General features: G+C 47.3%; 1 protein-coding gene across 1 annotated transcript in view; it reads right to left on the bottom strand.

Moving 5' to 3' along the window:
• TTC17 (tetratricopeptide repeat domain 17) overlaps nt 1-18,708 on the bottom strand; it is a 96,805-nt gene that overhangs the window by 47,875 nt on the left and 30,222 nt on the right. Inside the window, exons 7-15 of the mRNA XM_083163897.1 lie at nt 10,371-10,536; nt 9,290-9,429; nt 9,034-9,194; nt 7,437-7,549; nt 5,999-6,136; nt 4,108-4,223; nt 3,299-3,467; nt 3,138-3,215; nt 2,071-2,295 (exon numbers count right to left, since the gene is read on the bottom strand). Of these exons, the coding sequence (XP_083020023.1) occupies nt 2,071-2,295; nt 3,138-3,215; nt 3,299-3,467; nt 4,108-4,223; nt 5,999-6,136; nt 7,437-7,549; nt 9,034-9,194; nt 9,290-9,429; nt 10,371-10,536 (1,306 nt within the window). The remainder of the gene's footprint in view (nt 1-2,070; nt 2,296-3,137; nt 3,216-3,298; nt 3,468-4,107; nt 4,224-5,998; nt 6,137-7,436; nt 7,550-9,033; nt 9,195-9,289; nt 9,430-10,370; nt 10,537-18,708) is intronic.

Raw genomic sequence — 18,708 nt, 5'->3', positions numbered from 1 at the left:
CTCCTGTCACACCAGTGGCAGCGCACCCGGGCACAGTCTTCCCCTCCTGTCACACCAGCGGCCCGCAGTGCCTGACCCCTGTCTCCCCCTCCTGTCAGGCTTAGCCCCCTCCGCCACCTGCCAAAAGTCCCCCATTGGGATGCAGGTCTTTCCCCCAGCCCTGCAGCCGCACCTCCACTTGTCCGGGGCACTGTTGAACACCACCAGTGCCACCGCTTATTGCTGCATGGCTTCCAGCATGCAACCCCTGGCATGTAATGGGCATTATGGCACTTGCAAATTTTGGGTGTGCGCCTTCGGCACGCACTGTCCGTCTTATTTTTTTATCTGGCTCCTAAATTTTTATCCTGGCTCCTAGATTTTAAATAAATTTGTCAAGCCCTGTTGTAGCCAAAGGCTATCAGATCCCTAACCCATGCATCTTGACAAGATTGAAGCCACACGTGCTTGTAATCTTGAAGACGAGCTCCCACCTTGGGGTCCCCCAGGTGGGCCCGAAGCCCGTCATGCTGAGGGCTTAGCAGAGGCCTTGGCCTCTTGGGCGGAGGAGGTGGCTCCTCTGCCACGACCTCGGGAACCTCTGTGAGAGGCAGCACCCCCTCTAGAGTGTCCAAGGAACTTTGCCTGTGGCCGAAAGGACCGAAACGATGTACCCTGAAATGTCCTGCGAGCAGAAGGAGGAGGGGCTGTGGAAGGAAGGAAAGTTGACTTACCCCCTTTGGCTTGTGAGATACACTGTCCAGGGGTCCGAACAAGACATCTCCTGCAAAGGGGAGGGCCTCAACAGCCCGCTTGAACTCCGCATCAGCTAGCCACTGGCGGAGCCAGAGTGATCTGCGTGCTGAAATAGAGAGTGCAGAGATGCGGCCTCCTATGATGCAGACATTGTTAGAGGCCTCCACCATATAGGCTGAAGCTTCACGTATGGGTTCTGCTAATTGCAAAAGGACATCTACATCAGCACCGTGTTTCAGATAAGTAACAATCTAAAAAGCCCAAACCCCCATGGCCTTATTTACCCAGCATCCGACCTGAGCCGGACACTGTACTACACCAGCCGCTGTATAAATGGACTAAAGTGTAAGGTCTAGTTTGGGTCCGAGGCGTCTCAGAGTTGTGGCCCCATTTATCGGTAGAACCATCTTCTTTGATAGACGTGCGACGGAAGAGTCAACCACCTGGGGTGTTTCTACCTTTTTTCTGCCTTCAGCAGATAAGGGGTACGATGCCAACAGCATGCGAGAAATTTGGAATTTCAGATCAGGGTTTTTCCATGCCAACAAAACATGCTCATCTAATTCCTCAGCAGGAGGAAAAGAGGCCGCTATGGTATATATCAGGGAGCGCTATAGCCTAATTTGCAAACAGCCCAAAACTGTCTCACCAAGCTCTAACCCCACTGTCTACTCACAGAACATGGGGGAGCTGTAGCAGGTCTGGACACCGGGAGAAGAGTGCTGTTCTTGAGTCCAGAGACTGTCACAGCATGTGGAGCCTCCTGGAAGCGTGCATCGGCACCTTGTATTATAAAATGTCCATCCGCTATGTTGGTCACGCTGGGGAGAAGCTGGGGCTACTAGGAGCATACCACGCGGTAGCTCCGCCCCTCCCGGTAGCTCTCTCTCATGGCACCATATTTAGAAGAAAAAAAAAAAGGGAACCTGCATTACCGCCATTTTTTGAATTAAGGCTTAAGCGGCAGGGTGCGGTGGTTAGGCAATAGAAGGGGAGTGTCAGGCTGTGGGGAGGGGGGTGTTCGGGTTAGGAGGAAGAGGGTTAGGGTATTACGGAGCTGCTGGTGGGATTCTCCGTACCGGGATGCCAGGGTCAGTCTTTTGACCACCAGCATATCGTACGTATCCCGCATGACCGGAGGAGACAAATACAATAGATCTAGGAGTGCAGAACGTCATGTGTGTATAGTTAGGCACATTACTAAACACTGGTATCCGAGCATTTGTATGACAGTACCAAATAACTAGAACACGTAGTATTGGTGCTCAGGCCGCAGTCAGGCGCGGTCACTGTAGGATTCCATTACTGTACACAGGGACAAGGGCAGCCACTCACCTCTGAGCGATCTAAGGTCATCGCGTGCAGCAGTAGTTTACTGGCGTCCAGGGGCAGTCCGTGATGCATTAGTAAATTGGCCAGATTGAACAGCAAAACGTGCTGCTGCGGAGCTGGAGCCAGGTTCAATGCTCTGCGCAGGCAAGCCGCGGCCTGGGTGCAGTTTCCTATGGCCCGCCAGTACAGAGCCGCCTCGTTCAGCACCGTCCACAGGGGCACAGTTGGCTGGAAGGAAGCAAAAACAGCGCATTATGCCAAGTCCCCGACATAGCAATTGGGGAGAGAAAACCAACACGGCGTATAATCAAACGTATATTATTGTACTTCTACTTATCAACCGCACACTGCAGCCTTTCCATCAGTAATGCCAGCCATAATGGGATGTCTATGTAAACCAAATGCTGTTTTCCCAATGTGGAGGTTACCGGTGATATTACTGAATGTTTTCCTCATTTAATGAGACTTCTATATTTGTTACATTGTCTTTTTCAAAAAAAGCTCCGGGGAGACACTGGGGGTCTTGGGGATCCATGCTAGAGTCTGGACACTAATGGGATACCCTATTCCCGGAGATCGTTGTTCGCTTGACTAATCTGGGATATCGTGGTAAAGCAAAATCCCTCAAAGCAGCCGGTTTTCCAACAAAAAGGGGACTTCTTCAGAGATATAAACATGACAGTTATACATCCTATAACATGACAGTTTGGAGCTAATTGGATAGACATTTATCACTCTTGCTTTTATCTCTTTTTAAGGCAATCTGGGCAGATCAATGTGTAATATAATACGCTTACCCTCATATTACAGACCTACTGTTCTATAGAACGCCCGCTCCTAAGCTCGGCTCGCTTACCTCTCTACCTATTACTGAACGTGCTCCCAATTGTAAAACAATACAGAGATTGTACCAGAGACAAATAATGAATACACAGAGGAACAGAATGAGAGATGACGTGAATACCGGAGATATAGCAAACGGTTAGACAGTCTGACAGAAAACCACACTGGACACATTGACTAAGAAAATTAGTATGCAACAGGTTCACTGTGCAGCGAGTGATACCAACCTGAGCGAGAGCGTAGTACAAAGAGACCCTCATTTCCTCCTCTGATATACTCAGGTTACTGATCAGGGTGAGTAAGGCCTAAGCAGAGACAGACAAGTGAAGAGAGTTACCAGGGTGCCAGCGTTATCCATCTACAACTGCCCTCCCCTCACCCCGCATACCCGCTGCGCATGTCTGTCCGGCTTCAGCTGCTGCAGATCCAGCTTGCCCTCCAGCTCCACCATCAGCCGCTGCAGCGTCTCATTCTTACGCACATCTGGAATTGATGTGCAGTCTGGATTGTGCGGGTCACTGGCAGCATCTATCTGTTTCAGTACAGCCGGACTGACACTGGAGGAGGAAGACGACAAACAGATTTATTTCAGAGCGGCCACCAACAACGCCAGACATCATTGAACTCTAATAGACCACTAAACTGTTGAGTGGAGACTTGCGCGCACCTGCCGAACAATCTGTTCGCCGTGGCCATGCGCAGCAAGCGCAAAAAAAACCATTATTCCTCATGCGAACGAGAGGACCTTGCTCCGTGATCAATCACCTCCTATGCAAGGCCAAGAACAAGGAGTCTCACTTCCCCAGCATCTGCCTTCTAGGGGCTAAAGCATTGGTTCCCAAACTTTTTGAAACATGGCACCCTATAGTATCAGAATTTTATCTATGGCACCCCAAGCCAAAAATGTTCTTGTTGAGAAATTAAGAAAAAAAAAAATCTGAATCAAATTAATTTTGTTTATGATGTCATCTTTAGGTTTAATTATGCAGTGAGGGTCAGCATTAGCTTCCCTTTGTCCACAAATTTTAATAATCGCCAGCAATAAATCACCGGCTTTGCCGAATACATTTACCAAAATTAATTTTACATTTGTCCCTGGGTGCCACGGCACACAGTTTGGGATCCACTGGGCTAAAGGCATCTTGATGTCTGGTATTGATACAAGGAGAATGACAACCAACCTGCACCGAGACTCACCTCAGTCCTGACTGCACAAGAGGTAGGTGGTATGTTGGAAGCTCTCCAGGTAGAGGAACCGAGGGGAATCTCGTAGTACAATCTGCTTTCTTGGGCCATAGCTGGTCTGTTTCTTGCTAAAAAAAATTATTAATAATAATAATAATAATAATAATAATAATAATACATGAGAAATGAATAAAAAATACATTTAAAAAACTGTTCCGCTATAAATTGCTTATTGTCGGATAAACTTTCGATCTCCCAACATGTCTACAAGGTCTTTTAAATTAAGCAGGCAATAGAATAAAAAAAATAAATATATATATAGTCTTTCTGTAAACTACATAAGAAGTAATCTATTCTTTCTATCACCGGTCAGCGTGGTAACTCAATAACAGAGGTATGAAATGATCAGGTCAGATCACAAATATAATAATGTCTGGCAGTCGGTTCCTTAGTTTTCCAGGAGGGTTTCAGGTCATTATGGAGCAGTGGCCAAAGTAATGATGGGATGCTACAGCAGTTAGGGGAACGTCAGGGTACGGGTGGAGCGTTGGTTCTTGCAATTCTATTCAGAGGTGACATAATAGAGGATTTTTCTGCTTACTAGTGAAGCCATTCGATTCGACAGGTGGGACATTGGATAATGTTGGGGTATAGATATTGCTGTTGGGAGCCTGGAACTTTTAAAGATAAATTTGAACATTGCTTCTCCCAGTGGCATAACTATAGCACCGCGGTGTAAATCTGTGGGGAGGGTAGCCGGTACCGCGGGAGTGCAGAGTCTCAGCAGGTTCCATGTGGTCTGACCGTCCTAATGGAATCTTCTAAATATGGCTGCTGCCTTGTTGGAGACAGATGATAGAGGTCCTACAGGAACTCTAGAGTCTGTCAGGGGAGCGCAGCTCGTGCAGCGCTACACGGAAGTGCTGGCACACTGAACTTGTAACCCCCCAGCAACAAGCATGTAGACCCCTGGCAACAAGCATGTAGACCACTGGCAACAAGCATGTAGGTATAAAAAAAATATAACCCTCTATACACCACCTAACCTCAGTTAAAGTTTAACCTCGCCGGAGAGGAAATCACCCAACCGAGTGCCAGAATACATCACATCAACTGAGCACCGCAACTAAAACAGGAATAAAACCTGCATAACAAGTGCAGGGAGGGCGGCCAGTGGGCACCATGGAATCCAGAAATGGACTTTCCAGGTATGCAGAATAATCCGGTTTTCTCCTTCATCCACTGGGAGACACTGGAAACCACTCTGGGGATGTCCTAATGCCGTCCTCAAAGGAGGGAGCACACTATGGCTGCACCAAGTACCCGGCACCCAAAGATAGCCTCCGCCGATGCAAAGATTTATAATGATAGGCTTTACAAAAGTGTGCACAGAGAAACAGATGGTACCCAGAAACAGCAGAGGCACCACCAACACAGACATAAACCTGGAAGGTACCGGCTGGCTCTGACCAATATTAGCCTGCAGAATGACCAAAAGAAGCCAATGTGACAATGACCAGGCTCCACACATCACTATCTGTACCCCAGTAAACCACCAGTGGATGAAGGAGAAACAAGCATACGGTCCCCAGACCTCATGTTACATGGTCACTTTTCCAATCTTTGCAGCAGAGCGGCATCCTGGAGACAGATCCTCTACAACAGGGATAGCCAACTCCAGTCCGAGAGCTACCAACAGTTAACGTTTTCCAGGTCTCCTCACAGAATCACAAGTGAAGTAATTAGCTCCACATGTGGATCTTTATATATATATTTTAGTCAGTAATGAGTGCACCTGTGTAACTGCGAGGTGAGCTGGAAAACCTGCACTGTTGGTAGCTCTCGAGGACTGGAGTTGGCTACCCCTGCTCTACAATACTACCACAGATAAGATGTGACTTACATCATAAGTGGCAGCATCCATGCCCCAGACGCTTATTGCAGAGCGGGACACCAGGGGGCGCTGCAGCAGCATACTCTGATTAGCTTGCAGGTCAAAATTCACAGAGGTCATGTATGCAGATGAGGTATCGTCCCCAAACTAAAAACAAAAAAAGGACAACTGTGTCTGTAATAATGATAATAATAAATAAAAACTTTAAGGTATGTACACACGCACTGATTTGCTTTCGATTCAAATTGCTTTCGATTTCCCCCAATTCCACCCCCTTTCGCATTCGATTTGCATTCAAGGCGCAGTGTACACATTCTATTTACTGGATCGAATTCAATATTTCCTTGCCTGCGCAGGATATTTTTCTTTTCGATATAGAGAAGACGAGAGCACACCGAAGAGAATGCGGATCAAAAGCTTTTTAAAAACCATTCGATGTCAATTCAAATTTTGCTTCTATACACAAAATCGAATTGAAAACCTGTCCAAATCAAAGCGTGTGTACACTCCTTTACATTTGCAGAGAAGGCGAAAAACACCCATTATATTAGAATACAGAACTAGACACACAGGTTGTATTTTTATTTTTGAAACTAAAAATTAACGGAATTAATGGAATACAAGAGACACGGGAAAGGCTTAATGGGATATACACACAGGGCAATTTAAGCCCGATCTGAAGAGATCGCCTAGAAATTAAAGTACAAATCGCTGTGTGTATACCCCATAACGATAGCGATGGGGCATTCTCTATGGAGAACATGGGCAGTTACAGATCGCTGAGCGATTCAGTGTCTCTCAGCACAAAGCTCCACTTACTCCAAACTATCACTTTGAGCTGTGACAGTTTTGAGCCCAAAAATCCCACCCAGTCCCCATCTGCTCCTCCAATCTCTGTCTTCACAGCTCCCTCTCTCCATATCCAGCAAGTTTGAAACAAATCAGTGTCCCTGCAAAAACTGCTTTCACTTCAGTCCGTCGAGTGGCCTCTAGTGGTCACTGGCGATACTTCACATCATAGAGGTGAGGAGTGGTTAGCCTTTTATATATAGAGAAGCTGAGATGTCGGGGATTTGCCTGCCAGGGTGTACAGTTTGAATGTTGTAGAACCTGGATACGCTCCCACCCCCAGCACTAAATCTGCCTGCACATTTTACATCTGCTCTCATGCCATGTAACAGGTGTAGTCAACATGCAGCCCTCCAGCTGCTGTGGAAATACATGTCCCAACATAGCCGGCCATCGTTTTAGACTGCCCTAATAGCAAATTTGTGGCAGGGCATTCTGGGATGCGTAGTTCCACAGAAGTGGGAAAGACATATAAGACAAAAAAGAAGCAGTCACTAGAAACCACTGATAATACGGATTATGTGATATGGGGTGAGCTGGGGCACTCTCCAGATCCCCGTCCTATCCTCTGCTGCTGCGGAATCTGACAGACTCTTACCAACACTTGCTCCACGTTCTCAAAGATGTCTCCTCTGTGGTAACGCACGGGCAAATCCCAGGAGCAGTGCAGACTGTGCTTCTGGCTGCTGATCTGGCAGATCTGATGGTTTCCTAGGAAGGGATTGTGGGATTGACTTCAAAATGTAATAAAAATAAATCTACATAGTCAGCAACATACATAATGTACCATACACTTCCTGAGAGATAAAGGACAACTCCCTTAACTCCCATGCAGATGCACAGTGAACAATGTCTCATTTAAGGATGTCATAGGCTCCCCCCTCTGTACATGCAGTCGTTGATGAGATCGTCAAACTGAGCTGCATTTACAGACAAGGTATTTGTGGATACCTGCAGGAGCGCGCATCATTCATAGTGTACACACTGGCGATATTTAACCGATAATGGCCCAGAAGGGCCAAAATGAGCAATATGGTTTAAATATCACATAGTGTGTATGCACTTTAAAGGGGAATACACACTAGACAACATTGCAAACACACAAAAAGCCAGTGGTTACAACAAGCAGTATAGCCGTTGTTGAGTATATACTCAAACTGAGCTGTATATAAAGATGACATCGCTGGAGCGCACATCGTTAATATAGCACGTATACACTAAACGATATACACAAAAAGGACACTACAGTATGTTGCTATTGTGCAGATCGTTTGATAAATGGTCTAGTGTGTACGTTTCTTAAGAAGGTACTACAAATCTTATACAAGACTAAGCAGAACCCTTCTGCTTTCCCAAATTTGGGGAAATAATGCAGCTTCCCGGCCCTCGCGGGATCAATGTCACTTCCCTGTTTCCATATTCGGTACTGCAAGATGCAATCTATGCAATTTTTACATTGGAATCAATGTAAAAAGGCCCCAAAACCCAAATTCCCCACGAGGGGAAGCGGAATACATGTAAAGTAGTCCGCGTCCCCTCGCCACGCTTCAGGCTCGCTGCGCTCGCCACACTATATAAAATCAACTCCACGCCGACGTGGATAGTGGGGGGTATGAAAAGGTCGGAGGACGCGTACCGCCGCCCCTCGCGGGCTCGCTGCGCTCACCACGCTTCGGGTTGGCATGGATAGTGCTGGCGGGTCCATCGCGTTGATTGTATGCCTTAAGTACCGTAAACTTAAGGCATACAATCAATGAGACGGGCGCCATGCTAGGAAAGCAGTACCCCATATTCTTTAAATCCCTTCACTTTTTTAACAATCTCAGTTAGGTTATAGCTTCCCATTGTTTCCCTTACAGGAGCCTCTGGCTCTTCCCACACCCATCACCACATTCCCTACTTCTGAAGATAGTCAATGCTATTAATGGCTTCTGGTGGCCCCTAACCCTGCATCTGGTGGAGACAGGGAGCCCCTAACACCGTCTCTGGTGGATACTGGGGGCCCCTAACTACCTCTGGTGGATATCAGGGTCCCTAAACCTGCCTCTGGTGACCCCTAACCATGCCTCTGGTGGATACTGGGGGCCCCTATCCTTGCCTCTGTCGGTTTCTTAGCCTGCCTTCATCCAAGACACAGATTAGAGGGTCTTCTGCCATGACATCCCATACTAATAATCACAAGAACATTGTGTTACCCAGCTGGGCCTCTTTGGCCATCTGAGTCTCGTGGATTATGTTCCTCAGGATCTGCTCCTCCTGGATCAGCTTGTGCTTCTCTAGCACCTCCTGCTGCCTCAGGTAATGGTCGTGCTGCTTCTGATACTCCTTCAGCTCGTTCAGCGTCCTCTGGAGAGACCTAGCAGCAGAGACATTGGCACCGTTGAGCTCATTGTGGCATAGCCAGGACTGCGCAATCAAAGCCCACAATGGGGTAACATGACAGAGACTCACCTATGTTGGGCCTCCAGCTTCTGCTCTAGCTTCTGCTGGCATAACACTGCTCTCCTTCTTTTGTCAGCCTCATAGAAGAACGGCCTGGACTCCAGCACCCGGTCATAGCACAGCACAGAGTGATTGTACTCCCCCAGCATCTGCGGCAGCAGGACAAGGAGAGAAGTCAGCAGTACTTTATATTACAGCGACATGTGTATTGGGGTGCAGGGTGCCGCATGCACTCTATGGGTCAGGGTGTCCAGTGTAAGCCCCGCGGTTGTGCAGACATAGTTCCTGGACTCTGGTCAGGATGACACTGGCAATAGGTCTTTCCTAGTGAGTGGCCCACCCTAGGGACCTGCCTGTATTACGTCTTATTTAAGAGATCAGCCAGATCTATCAGCCTGGACAACCAGTAGCTCTCCAGCTGTTGTGAAACTACACATCCCAGCATGCCTTGCCAGTTTTAACATATTAGCAAAAGAGTGGCAAAGCATGATGGGGCTTGTAGTTTCACAACAGCTGGAGACCGACAGGTTGGCCAGGCCTATCCTAAAGCCCTCTGCTGTTATCAGGTTTACTGTACTCATTCCTGTTTTGTAGGAAGTGTCAGAGCATCGCTCAGCTCATGCTGCTGCTCCATGAGGTGTGCAGAGCGCCGGTGACATCAGTGCTGCTCCATGATGTGTGCAGAGCGTCAGTGACATGAGTGCTACTCTGCTCAGGTCACAGCGTTGCACCATGATATGTGCAGATCCGCTCAGGTCACAGCGTTGCACCATGATATGTGCAGATCCGCTCAGGTCACAGCGATGCTCCATGATGTGTGCAGAGCGTCAGTGACATGAGTGCTACTCTGCTCAGGTCACAGCGTTGCACCATATGTGCAGATCCGCTCAGGTCACAGCGTTGCACCATGATATGTGCAGATCCGCTCAGGTCACAGCGATGCTCCATGATGTGTGCAGAGCGTCAGTGACATCAGTGCTGCGCTGCTCATGACATGGTGCTGCTCCATGACTTTATGATAGTGGATTATATTCCATGCAGGTCAGCAGCCCCTAGAGGGCAGCACAGGGCAGCAGAGCTCCATACTTACTGCATATATATTCCCCAGTGTGTAGTGGCTGACCAGAGAGTCCGCAGAGACGTCTGCTCCAGGGGACACGTCGAGTGCAGCGTGTACAAGAATAGCAGCATCGGCTGAGAAATGCGTCCGGTGCAGGACATTCGCCATGTTCAGCAGAGCAATATCTTTGTTGTGTCTGCAGAAAACAAATGGACAGAAAAGGGAGGATTCAGTATCAGAAGACTCTCAGAGACCTGGACATAGAAACATAGAATTTGACGGCAGATAAGAACCACTTGGCCCATCTAGTCTGCCCCTGTTTTTAAACATGTTACCTCAAACCATATTTTATCCTTATTTTTTTGTAAGGATATCAATATGCCGATCCCAAGCATGTTTAAATTGTACTACTGTATGTGCCTCTACCACCTCTGATGGGAGGCTATTCCACTTATCTACTACTCTTTCTGTGAAAAAATCATTCCACACATTTCCCCTGAATCTTCCTCCCTCTAGTGTCAGTGCATGTCCTCGTGTTCTGTTGCTCCTCTTCCTGTGAAGAATGTCTCCCACCTGTACCTTGCTAAAACCCTTGATATATTTGAAAGTTTCTATCATGTCCCCCCTTTCCCTTCTCTGCTCTAAACTATACATATTAAGATCTTTTAGTCTTTCCTGGTAAGTTTTGTGAAGTAGGCCATGCACCATTTTAGTTGCCCTTCTTTGTACAGTCTCTAATGCAGTGGTTCCCAAACTGTGTGCCGTGGCTCCCTGGGGTGCCTCGGGACACTTGCAGGGGTGCTCTGGGTTGGTGGTCCAGGACCAATTCAAATTATTTATGGTTAATTATTTATGGGCAAAACCAGTGCTGGTGGCTGCCAATAATAAAAGGTGTACAAATATAAGCAAATCCTGCCCTTTACCACATAACTGACCCTAGGAATCACATATAAATCCAATCTAATTTATTTTATTTTTTTGACCTAGGGGTGCCCTGAAAAAATATTGATACCCTAGGGTGCCGTGATTCAAAAAAGATTGTGAACCACTGCTCTAATGTATTTATATCCTTCTGGAGATATGGCCTCCAGAACTGTACACAATACTCTAGGTGAGGTCGTACCAATGACCTATACAGTGGCATTATTACTTCTTTCTTTCTACTGCTGATACCTCTCCCTATGCAACCAAGCATCTGACTTGCCTTCTTCATTGCTTTGTTACATTGCCTACCTGCCTTTAAGTCCCCTGAAATAGTGACACCTAGATCCCTCTCTTCCTCAGTAGGCAGAGAGGGATCTAGGTGTCACTATTTCAGACCTGATCGTAGGACAAATTTGTTCTCAAAATGGAAAAAACATGCTGCACTACAGGTGGGGCAGATGTAACATGTAGAGAGTCAGATTTGGTTGGGGGTGTGTTGAAAGTGAAATCTATATTGCAGTAAAGGAATAAACCAGCCAATATATACCCTGCACGAAAACAAAATCCCCCCTCCCCAATCTAACTCTCTCTGCACCCGTTACATCTGCTGCACCTGCAGTGCAGCATGGTTTTTGGCCATTTTGAGAACAATTTTGTCCTGTGATCAGATATGAATTGGGTCCATAATGTGTAACTAAAACGCTTTAGTTGCCAAAGCTGTAGCGAGCCAATGCCTTTTGCAGGTATTCTGCAGCAATGTCTATGTTCCTGCCCTTTGAACTTTCTATTTTCATCCTACCTGTAACTGACTGGTTACAGCAGCACAGAAGAGGGCAGCACTGTACCACTACATCACACATACTGAGGCATCAGCTCACAGAGACCGATCCGTAGATGGGGGCCCCGGAGCGATAGCCAACTTCCCCCAGTAGCAGCTGCCTCCCTACAGCTACCACAGGGCAGGTAGAATGGGAGGAGCACACTGACTCAGGCTCCTCCAACAAGCCAGGGCCTATTTAATTGGACACCCCCCCCCCCCCCCCTCTAAGCACAACTGAGCACAGGGAGACTATAAAAATGCCACACAGTTAGGACCATAGAAACATAAAATTTGATGGAAGAGAAGAACCACTTGGCCCACCTAATCTGCCCCCTTTTTAAACTGGTTGCCTCAAACCATATTTGAACCTTATTTCTTTGTAAGGAAATCAATATGCTATGCCTGTCCCAAGCTTGTTTAAATTGCTCTACTGTATTTGCCTCTACTACCTCTGATGGGAGGCTATTCCACTTATCTACTACTCTTTCTGTGAAGTAATTCTTCCTCAAATTTCCCCTGAATCTTCCTCCCTCTAGTGCATGTCCTTGTGTTCTTTTGCTCCTCTTCCTGTGACGAATGTCTCCCACCTGTACCTTGTTAAAACCCTTGATATATTTGAAAGTTTCTGTCATGTTCCCCCTTTCCCTTTTCTAAACTTTACATATTAAGATATTTTAGTCTTTCCTGGTACGTTTTGTGATGTAGGCCATGCACCATTTTAGCTGCCCTTCTTTGAACAGTCTCTAATGTATTTATATCCTTCTGGAGATATGGCCTCCAAAACTAAACAGTACTCTAGATGAGGTCGTACCAATGATCTATACAGTGACATTATTACTTCTTTCTTTCTACTGCTGATACCTCTCCCTATGCAACCAAGTATCTGACTTGCCTTTTTCATTGCTTTGTTACATTGCCTACCTGCCTTTAAGGCACCTGAAATAGTGACACCTAGATCCCTCTCTTCCTCAGTAGTTTCCATTATAGTGCCATTTATACTATTAGCCAGATATGTCACTCATCCCCTGTGTGTGTAACGTTCCCGCCCAGCGTTCTACACAAACCCGCCCCCCCTAGGGAAAAGACCAGTGTGACACACACCACCACCCCCTTGACATCACCTCCCCCCGCCCAACCAGGGCTACAGTCACCAGGTGACACCGCCCCCCTCCCGCGATTCACGTCCCCTCCCCCCCTGCGCACGATTCGCGCCCCCCCTCGCACTTGATCAACCATCGATGGCGTCTGCACCAATGGCCATCCCTACTCTGCAACAGCCAAAATCCTTTACTACCCCTCATGCCCAAACAACCCTATCACTGCCCTGCCTCCTGCCCCGTGTGGAAAACGAAATTGCATCTCTACGCCATTAATTTATTACGACCGTCCTCTGCGCAATTTCATTACGCCATTTGTGTCTTAAATTAGCTTAAATGTAACTACCAAGGTCGAATGTTAAACATTAATGGTAAATTCTGTAAGATATGTTCCCTTTTGTTTTCTCTGTTTGTGCGAAGCTCACTGATTAAACCCCCAATGTTGTATTATTTAACTTGTTACAATTGCCGTCAAACAGCTGCAGGGAGGAGGGGGGGGGGGGGGTGAAACAATTCACTATACCTGCCCTCCCAGATACCTAAATCAATGTAATCAGATGAACCTTTGTGTGTAGTGAAACCAATGACCAAAAAGGGATTTTTGTAAGAACTTACCGTTCGAATCCCTTTCTCTGATATGGTCCTGGTGACACAGCTCAACACTGGGATGTAGGAGGGTCCGAAGGAGCCAGGCACCTATCCTAAAGCTTTAGAGGGTAGGCTCCTCCCCTACTGCATCCCGGACTCTTCAGTTCAATCTTTCAAAGCCACTGGAATACATTATCTCAGTACAAGCGCCTGCACATATTATATGCACATTTTTCAACATAACTTTTAACCATGTAACATGAAACATCATGAACCTGGCATACTTACTGAGCGTAAGGGAGGGATCGCTGTGTCACCAGGACCATATCAGAGAAAGGGATTCGAACGGTAAGTTCTTACAAAAATCCCTTTTTCTCTTTCAATGGTCCTGGTGACACAGCTCAACACTGGGACGTTCCACAGCCGGTCCTTTGGGTGGGTACGCTCAGGCCTGCAGCTCTCATCACTGCTCGCCCGAATGATGCGTCCTCCGACGCGAACTCATGGAACCTATAGAATTTGGCAAAAGTATGAACAGATGACCAAGTGGCAGCCCTGCAAACCTGCTCAGCTGTAGCCCCATGTCGAACCGCCCAAGAGGTGGCGACTGACCTGGTGGTATGCGCATTAATTCTGGCCGGTACAGGCCTACCAACTTTAGTATATGCAAACACTATAACAGAGCGCAACCACCTAGCAATGGTCTGCTTAGATGCAGGCCAACCAATCTTGTGTATGTCATACAGCACTAACAAGGTATCAGTCTTTCTGACACTCTTAACTCTGTCCACATAAACGCGCAAGGCACACACAACATCCAAATTCCTCAATTTGTCCCTTTTTCTTGCACCCTCTGGGGGTTGAAACACAGGCAGAACTATCTCCTGATTTAGATGAAAAGCAGAGACTACTTTTGGTAAAAACTGGGGTACCGTCCGAAGGACTACCCTATCATCGTGAAATATCAGGAAAGGGGACTTGCATGACAATGCTCCCAACTCTGACACCCTTTTTGCTGACGTCACTGCCAACAAAAATACCAGTTTCCATGTAAGGAACTTAAGGTCAGCCGACCTTAATGGTTCAAAAGGTGCCTTCTGAAGGCATTCCAAAACCAGAGATAAGTCCCATGGTGCTACTGGTTGTTTGTAGGGAGGTTTCAACCGAGACACCCCCTGTAAGAAAGTCTGTACTTCCGGCAATAATGCAATCCTTTTCTGAAAGTAAATGGACAAGGCCGAGATCTGTACTTTGAGTGACTGAAGGCTTAACCCGGAGGAAAAACCATCCTGCAAAAATTCCAACATTTTTGCCAATTTAAATCGTGATGTGTGTGACTCCTGCCTCTCACACCATCGAATATAGGTTTTCCATACCCTATAATAATTTGCCGAAGACACTGACTTTCTGGCTTTTATCATGGTGTTAACCACCGCCTCTGAGAACCCTTTATTCCTTAAAATGGCGGTTTCAACAGCCAGGCCGTCAAAATTAATCGAGCTGAATCCTGATGGTTGAACGGTCCTTGTCTTAGAAGGTCTGACCTCAGAGGTAGACGCCACGAGTCCACAGACAATCTCTGAAGCCTTGAGTACCAGGACCTCCTTGGCCAATCTGGGGCCACTAAAATCACTGGGCTTGTCTGGGCCTGTATCCTTTTTAACACTCTCGCCAGCATTGGAACTGGCAGAAAAACATAAAGAAGATTCCCCTCCCAGGGGATAGTCATGGCATCCACTGCTTCTGCCAGAGGATCCCTTGTCCTGGCATAAAACCTGGGCACCTGATGGTTGAACCTGGATGCCATCAGGTCCACGTCCGGGGTTCCCCACCTCAAGGTGATCTGGGGAAATACTTGAGGGTTCAGGCTCCATTCCCCTTCCTTCAGCTCCTCCCTGCTCAGGAAGTCGGCCTCTATATTCTCCACTCCTGGTATGAATATCGCTGATAATGCTGGAACATTCTGTTCCGCCCACAAGAGGATTCTGGACACCTCCCACATGGCCAGTTTGCTGCGTGTGCCTCCCTGGTGATTCAGATACGCCACAGCTGTTGCGTTGTCGGTCTAAATCCTTAAAGGGAGCCTCTGTAACCTGTCTCCCGCCAGAGAAATCACCTTTCAGACCGCTCTCAGTTCCAAGATGTTGATCGGTAATGCAGACTCTTCTGGAGTCCACAAGCCCTGCAGACGCAAGTCCAAGACTACTGCTCCCCAGCCCTTGAGACTGGCGTCGGTAGTGACTACCAGCCAGCTCCAGGACTGCAGGGACCGACCCCACTCAAGGGAGTCCACGTCTGTCCACCATCTCAGAGAGACTCGAGTTTCCGAAGACAGCACTATTTGTTCTGACTTCATGGTCTGCGTGCTTCCTGACCAAGCCGTCAAAATGTTCCACTGGAAAACCCGAGAGTGGAACCTGGCAAACTGCAGCGTCTCGAAAGACGCCACCATCTTCCCCAGCAGCTTGAGGCACCTCCACACTGATGTGCTCCGAGAGCTGAGAATCTCTTGGACTAAGGCGACCAGATCCCTGGCCTTTGCCTCTGGTAGGAATACCCGATGTAAATGGGTATCCAGAATGACTCCCAAGAATTGGAGTCTCTGTGACGGCACCAACTGAGACTTTTGTAAGTTTAAAAGCCAGCCGTGAGCCTGCAAAAAACTGATGGCTTCTGCCAAGTGACTCTGCAACATGTCAGCTGACTCTGCTTTGAACAGCTCCTATCGCAAACCTCAACAGAGACTGATGTTCTGGATGTATAGGGACATGAAGGTACGCGTCCTGAACATCCATGGATGCCAAAAATTCCCCCTGGTCCAGGCTTAGCAGCACTGACCGTAGAGACTTCATTTTGAAATGGTCTACCCACAAATGGACATTTAGTGACTTTAAATTCAGGATTGGTCTGAAAGACCCGTCTGGTTTGGGTACCAGAAACAGAGTGGAATAGAATCCTCTCTTCCACTCTGCCCTGGGAACCGGGATTACCACCCCCTTCTCTAATAGAGAGTGAGCCGCCCCCAAAAGAGCTGTACGTAGCCGAGCATCTTTTGGTAGTGAAGTGGGAATGAATCTTCTCGGAGGAAGACCTTTGAAGGGAATTTTGTAACCCTGGGCTATAATGTCTAATACCCAGGAATCCTGGTCTAGTAATGCCCATGCGTCCCTGAACTGTGAAAGACGTCCCCCACCTTTACCACTGCCGGGCAAATCCCCTGACAGTCATGCAGAGGGTTTGTCCTCTCCTTTGGGGTTAGGTTTCTTGTTAAAGGAACCAAACTTTGACTTCGGGGCCTTACCCCTGGAGGACTGAAACTTTCCCCTAAATGACTGTCCTCGAAAGGACGCACCACCTCTAGGGGAGGGCCGAAAGGACGGCCTAAAAGCAGAAAATCTTGATGTCTGTTTTGCTGCGGGGGCAGGCAGAAAGGTACTCTTGCCACCCGTGGCCTGCTTAATAATCTCCTCTAATTCAGAGCCAAATAACAGCTTTCCTTTAAAAGCTAATGTTTCTAAGGCCTTCTTAGACTCATTATCTGCTTCCCAAGCCTTAAGCCAGAGTACTCTCCTGGCATTGATAGACACTGTGGAAACTCTGGTAGCCATTTTGAGAGCTTCCTCTTCAGCTTCCAACACCTACTCTGCCGCCGCTTTAAGCTTCTCCACCAGTAATAACACACAAGGGTCAGCATGTAAAATGGTGCACAAATCATTGGCCCACTCAATCATGGCCTTAGAGACCCAGGCTGAAGCAATAAGGGGACGTAGCGTGTATCCCACCCCTTCAAATATAGCTTTGAGGTTACCCTCCAGCTTTTTATCCACAGAATCCTTAAAAGCTGCTCCCCCTTGTACTGGTAATACAGTAGCTTTCGACAGACGTGCCACAGAAGCATCAACTACTGGCACTTTTTCCCAGAGCTCCGCATGAGACTCCGGCATGGGGTACAGACTTAAGAATCTCTTTGGCATCTGCAGCCTTTTATCGGGCGTTTTCCAAGCCCCTTCCAGCAATTCTTGCAAACCCTCATCTGAAGGAAAAGTAACAGCTTCCTTACGCTGTCGTTTAAATACACCTTTTGCAGGAGTCTTATCCTCCACAGAAAGTTTTAAAGCTTGTTTAACAGCAGTAATCAAATCCTCTACCCCTGCGGCATCTTCAAAATCATCACCCTGCTCCCAGGGAATGTCTGTATATGCTCCCTCCTCTTCATCTACCAATAAAGGCACCGAGTAAGACCTTTTAGGGGTCCCTACAGCATCAACATCAATCTTGTCTAGTAAGTCACTAAACCTGTTGATCCCCTTTGCAGTATCCTGCATCACCTGTATGAAAGCAGGATCTGCCTGGGTTAGAGGCAAGGAACCAGAGGACTGCTGAGATGATGACATAGGTCTCTGAGATACTACCAAGGCATCACCCTGTCTGTCCAGCAATTGCACTAAAGTGTTAACAGACCTGCCCAGGGCACTTGCCCACGCGGGTTCAATTTGCTCTACCCTCTGGGGTTCACTCCCCATGGGTCTCAAAGCAGCGCAAGTAATACACAAACCACCCTTGGCCATCTGCTCAGGTACAAACTTTTGTGTACAGACATTACAAGCGCTCAAAGTATTACCACCAATTTGTCACATTATGTGGATTCTTTCTTACAACCTCTTGTTCCTGTGCTCAGGTCGCATCTCAAGGATACCACCCATTTTCTCCAAAGAATCCAGACCATAGTCTGGAAGGAAACCTATGCCTTTATGACCTTAGACGTCAAAGCATTATATACCAACATACCACACAATCTTGGCATTTTACATCTTGCCAATAAATTAAAAAGGGACAGCGACCTGACACAGGACCAACAATCCTTCATTATCTCTTCTATCTTTTTCATCTTGACTCACAATTATTTTTTATTTTCCCACACACATTATCTTCAGGTGAT

The sequence above is a fragment of the Crinia signifera genome, chromosome 11, assembly GCF_055691185.1.
Source record: "Crinia signifera chromosome 11, ASM5569118v1, whole genome shotgun sequence".
Taxonomy (NCBI): Eukaryota; Metazoa; Chordata; class Amphibia; order Anura; family Myobatrachidae; genus Crinia; species Crinia signifera.
The sequence above is the reverse complement of the archived record's forward strand: the minus strand, read 5'-3'. Positions and strand labels throughout refer to the sequence as shown.